The sequence below is a fragment of the Pygoscelis adeliae genome, unplaced genomic scaffold (assembly GCF_000699105.1).
Source record: "Pygoscelis adeliae isolate BGI_AS28 unplaced genomic scaffold, ASM69910v1 Scaffold57, whole genome shotgun sequence".
NCBI lineage: Eukaryota > Metazoa > Chordata > Aves > Sphenisciformes > Spheniscidae > Pygoscelis > Pygoscelis adeliae.
The window spans coordinates 16,020,201-16,025,957 of NW_008825615.1; the positions used below are offsets into that span (position 1 = coordinate 16,020,201).

General features: G+C 39.1%; 1 protein-coding gene across 1 annotated transcript in view; it reads right to left on the reverse strand.

Moving 5' to 3' along the window:
- Positions 1-5,757, reverse strand: part of MCPH1 (microcephalin 1) — a 183,353-nt gene that overhangs the window by 138,672 nt on the left and 38,924 nt on the right. Inside the window, exons 2-3 of the mRNA XM_009333260.1 lie at positions 3,747-3,838; positions 1,236-1,354 (exon numbers count right to left, since the gene is read on the reverse strand). Coding sequence (XP_009331535.1) covers positions 1,236-1,354; positions 3,747-3,838 — 211 coding nt within the window. The remainder of the gene's footprint in view (positions 1-1,235; positions 1,355-3,746; positions 3,839-5,757) is intronic.

Here is a 5,757-nt window from a genome sequence, read left to right on the forward strand (position 1 = left end):
CCAGATACTCCTTAGCCTCTCCACTTCCTCCTTCAGCTCCACCACCAGGCAGAGCAGATCATCCACCTGGTCACATCGCACACAGGTGTCGTCTCTGCCTCCCTCCACTACAGCCGACAGGCTCAGGCACTCCCTGCAGCCAGAGACCTGGACAGCTGAGTGTTTGCGCGAGGCCTCTGTCCGGGTCGCCACATTCCTTCTGGCAACGGCTTTTGGTTGAGTAGACACCATGGCCGGTCCTCTTCTGGGAGGGCGACGACTACCAGTTGAGTTGGCCGCTAGAGCCAGGAGGGGGACGCAGGACCCAGGGCTCGCCTGCCCCGCGCGCCCTGCCCCGCGCGCCCTGCCTGCGCGAACTGACGCGAGTTGTACTGGCCCACATTTAAGTGGCTGCAGAACTGAGTTTTGCCCCTCCCCCCTTTTTTTCTTTTTTACTTTTGCACTTAGCAGACTTCTACCTTTCCATGTATATTACAATTGGTATAGGAAAGGGCCTCTTTACTTGACTTATATTCTGATTTCCATCATCACAGCAATTTATCGATTGGAGTGTTTAACTCATGCATTTTCTTAAACACTGTAAGTGTTTTTACATTTCATCTGAAATCTAAGTTAGGCCTCACAACCACTTTGTAAACTCAGAGAAGCAGCTATGGACCAGTAAATTCTCATGGACTGGCTGCACAAGCTGAAATTTGTTTTTTTTTTTTTTTTTTTTTTTTTTAACTTTTTCTGTATGGTAGTTGAGAATCTTCAAGCAGTGCGGTTCTGAACCTGCCAAATGTCTTAAAAGCCAGGCTACATATGGATCTTTTTCTTTCTTGCTAGGATATATTCTGGCTACAGGAGTTAAGTAGAGAAACAGTACTATGTCCCTAATGAAATGTGCTTTCTCATATGAAAATGGAAGCATTCTACTCAACGTAAATATCTGGTCTTCACTGCCTATGCATGCCATCTAGGAGCAAAGGAGTGAGCACTGAATGGTTGACAAATATACTATGGAACTACTTCAACACACTCATTTTTCAAGAGTTAACATTTTACCTTTTTATGCAAGTAACATGCTTAATAATAGGAATAATGTCATAGGAAAGTTATAATTTACTCATAGATTTATCACTATTTCAAGTACATTAAAAAAACAGGTACTATACTTAAGTTTTTAAACAAAACAATACTAGAATCCATTATCTCTGGAATGGATCACATTCGTTATATTCAGGAGTACTCACTTCTCCACCCAGAGTACAGAAACTATTTTTACACCCATCTTCTGTGCTTTTCTCCATGTAGCCAAACGTCCATCTTTGAAGACTACATGGGTCACATGCTTGTTCAAAGTTTTTGAAACCTGCAGAAGTACACAGAGAGCTCATCTTTAAGTCTGATAATCAGAAAATGCTAATGAAACTAGCTAGCGGAGTCTGTTTTTAATGTATAAACCATTAGCGTAAAAACTTATTCTAAACATTATGCCAAGGACTCTTTTGATCTTTTCGTCTTCGCAGGAAGCCTCAAGCAATCAAAACTCAAGTCTCATTAGTCAAGCCAATGCAACTGGCTAAAGTAGCCTTTTGTTTTCAAACTTCTTTTCTCTAATTTATCATTTTCATCTCCCTACTCTAGCTGTATCACTAATCTTACAACATTTTTGTTTATGTAGCCCAACATAATTTCTTATACAATACCCAGTACAGAAAGTAGTTGCCACTATCCAAAGAAATGCCAAATTACATTTTTTTATTTAGCAAAGAACTCACAGGCTTAAAGAATACAGCTAATCTCATCCTTTAAACTAATTCTCATCAATAAAGATCACTTAGTTTTGAGGGAAGGCTGAAGCTACTACAAACAAAAAAATTTATATGGGAACACTTTAAAAAGTGAGAAATACAGAAAACTTAAGTCAGTACAACTAATATCATACCTGACATTTTCATTGCATTGTACAACTGATCAAATCTTCAGTTATCAGCCTTTACTGACAACTAAGTGATAACATTTTTAGTTCTAGATACTCCATTCTTCACAACCAAAGTTTCCTTTTGTGGAGACTAAACATCCTACACATAAAACTGTTTGTTAAGTTGTTGTGAATGTTGACATGGTGAGATCAGTAGAATTCATATTTTACAGCAGCATCTTCTCAGCACAGCCAAATGGAAATAGCTGTGTAGCCTTCTGGTGTGCTCTCAATTGCATCACTATACTTGGCTCCCAACACGTTGGATCTACATTTGGCTTTAAGAAAACTATTCAGCTTTTCAAAAGATTTCTGGTGGCAAGCTGATTTATTGCTTCTTGGAAGACAAAAACCCATGATATTTAAGTATCTAGGTATACAGGACCAATGAATCTCTTTCAGAATAAGTTATGACTCCAGATACAATTGCTTACTCGCTTATGCTAGTATCCGGCTCACAGCCCACGTTCTAAGGAGACAGATGCTTGATATAGCTTTGCCTCCAAATTATGGAGGAGCACCACCTTAAACCTCCCTCTCACCTCTCCTGTCTCCTCCCTTACCCTGGACGTCCTCTGCTGCTCACCTGACCTTAGCTTGAGATGTCTGAATCAACAATATAGTGAAAAACTAATTTAGAATTTTCTTTCCTGACAGAGTGAGCCAAGGCAGTTTACTATCATGTGCTCAGCCCAGTAAAAGGGAAGGAAGTGTCTGGAATATTGAAGGGACAGGACCGCCCCTTTTCAGTCATAGCTATCTGCTAAATAGGCTCATCTGTGTCATCTACCTATACCTCTCACCATATCCAGCCACTTTTTGATCAAGTTGAGGAATTTTGAGCCTTATGCTTTGTCATATTTTCTGTGAGAAAAGCCTAACATCATCAGAATTCCATAGATCTGATAGTACAGCACAAAAGAACAAGAAATATTTCTTACTCAAATTATTTATGGCGAGTTGCATTTCCTTTCATAATAAAGCCAGTTATTCTACTGTTCTGTCACACTATCTCAGCTAAATTCATACAGAAAGGGAGGCTTTGGGGAGATTAGCAAAACTTCCTAAATTACAGTAAGATACACCTAAATGTGGCCACTTAAAAAGCACGTGGAGTTCATGCAAGTGTTATTTAGAGCATGATGTGGGCTGTAAAAATCTCCATTAACTGGTAATAATGTGCAAGAAGGGAAGATGCCAGTTTGACTTTGGTCTTTGATTGAAATTTTACAGCTGTCAATTAAACATATTTTGCACCTACAAGTCAACTGTACTTGATATGGAAAAAATCACTGAGACATCTAATGTCTCTTAGATGTATTTTTACTAGCACTTTCTGGAGTTGAACCACATTTGTAGGAGAGCGAATGGAAGAATAAAATGTCATGGTCCTTGGGTTAGAAAATATTGTAGTAACAACAGAGCAGCTGCCTACAAGTTAAAGAAAACAAAACAACACAAGGTACATGTAAACTACAGGTTTTCAACACTTAGATTTGGTTTGCCCACGGCATGTGGCAAGCCCAATACTTCACAACAAATGCATGCTACCATATTAATGTACAAAGAGGTTTATAGATATAGGGAAGCTTTAAATGCATTTCCCATCTGTCAATAAGAATTTTACAGCACGTTTGTCTATTCTCAGGTCTGTGATTATCTTCCTTCCTGCACTTTAAAAACTCATACTGTGAAGAAATATACATGACAAGCAGAACAAGCAAGCTGGTTTGCAATTAAGAGCTTTCCTATTCTATTTATTTCAAAATAGTTTCCTTACTTTTGCTCCCATATCAAGAAGTTGCTGTTCAAAGGTTTTCGAGTAATTTTCTGTTCTGTTAGATGACCAAACTTCCACAAATGCAGATATATCTGGATCAGAAGAGAAAAAACAACAAACAGCTGATGAAGCATATACTACGGTAAAACTGGTTAAACTGCCTTTCCAACAAAATTTTGCCTTTCTACATATTGTATTTGGTAGCAAGTATAGCTTTTAATAATCAAAGTATCACATGTTTGCAGCAGAATGTTCTTTTTAGAGTATTTCAGTCCCTTAAATTAGTTGTAATGGAACAAACTTAGGGGTTTGCCACTAATTACACAACTTTTCACTTGGTCTATTTAAAACACACTACCAGCTTAACAAGCAATGCAGTATCTTTATGTGACTGCTTACCCTTATCATTGATCACTGCTAATCTTCAGGTTAATCAAAAATTTTTGGACAAGTTGATGTAACACAAATTACAGAACATAATTAAATAAATGTAATGGAATTATTCCTTCCCCAAACCCCCAAAAACTCTGCAGAAATCTTACTTAACCATTTCCAATTGACTTAAAATTCCACCTTATTTATACTGAATCACCCCAAATTGAGTACATATCACAGGGGCTAATACAATTTCATGTCAGCTGCTTTATGTAACTTTAGGTATATCGCATTTAAAGTCGCTTCCTTTATGAACCAGATTAATAATCTCTTCAAGGAATGAAGTCAGCCTTGGTTGAGAAGGTCTTTAAACAAACAAACAAACCCAGATGTAATGACATGGAGGGATAAGCAAATCAAACTCGTAACAATCCCTTCATTAATTTTACTTAGGACAGGCACTAAAGTGACCTACAGCTCCATCGGCCATACCAATTGCCCATTCTGAATGATGAATCAGGGAAGTTCCAGAAAACTGGAGGAATGCTGGTTCACCAAAACCAACTTCACACAAACTGCAGGCCAGACAACTCTCAGAACTCATGAATAAAATTGAAAGGGTCAATTTAAAAGGGCCATCCTTGGCAAACATTGCTTAAGTATCTTAGTTTACCTGTTACTACGTATGTCCCTCTGATTCATTATTATGTAGTGTCTATCTGTCTTCTTTCTAAATGAAAACCAGAATAACACTCCAACAGTAGAAGTACTTTTATAAAGATTGACATTTTTATAATCACTAGAAATACTTTTAACATACAAGAGAAATATGGAACATAAAACACCTCCTTAGCCAAACCACAGGGAAAAGTCTTATTAGCAGTACCCTGACTTCAGATATACATGGGAACTTAAGACAAGTCTACTCCAATGCGCTTTTAATTGTGTTCATTCTACTACTGGACCAGGGCAGCTTTTGCCAGTTGCTTTTTTTCTTCATTGCTCTACTGTGAAAAATATTGCACTCGCATTCGAAAAAACAATACTTTCCTCTTACATCAAATATTTTAGAACCTTCATAGTTACAATTCTCCCAGAAAAACAGGTTAGAGGATTTCAGTGAAGGTCAAACTAGGAACTTAAAGGAACATTACTTCAAAGCTGCATGCACCTGCAGTAGGATCAAAGGTGTATTTTACAATAATTAGCCAATTTTAGCTAATCAAATATACTGCAACAAAAGACAAGGCACTTTGTAGTTCTTGTACAGTGGATGGAAAGGAAAATGAGGGAGGGTTTGGAGCTTTTTTGAACTAGAAGAGCTCTGAGTAGAGCTCGGTTCTTGTGAAGGGCAACTCATGCTACAAGATCTCAGAGAAGGCGGTTACAGTGGGGAAAATAGACGTCAGAAGGCCACCTAGCGAGGCAGAAATTTAGAAAGGTGTAGAAGAAACCAGACAGGATCAAGGCATGACCGACCAGGACAGGAAGAGCGAGCCAGACACCGATGCGTGGCGGCAGAGCAGGGTGGTGGCGGTGGCGTACCGGGAGCCACCCCAAGGGGCAGTCGTTCCCTCTCCTGGCCGAGGGGCCCTCCTTGTTTCCAGCCCTGCCCACCCCATCGGCCACACACCCC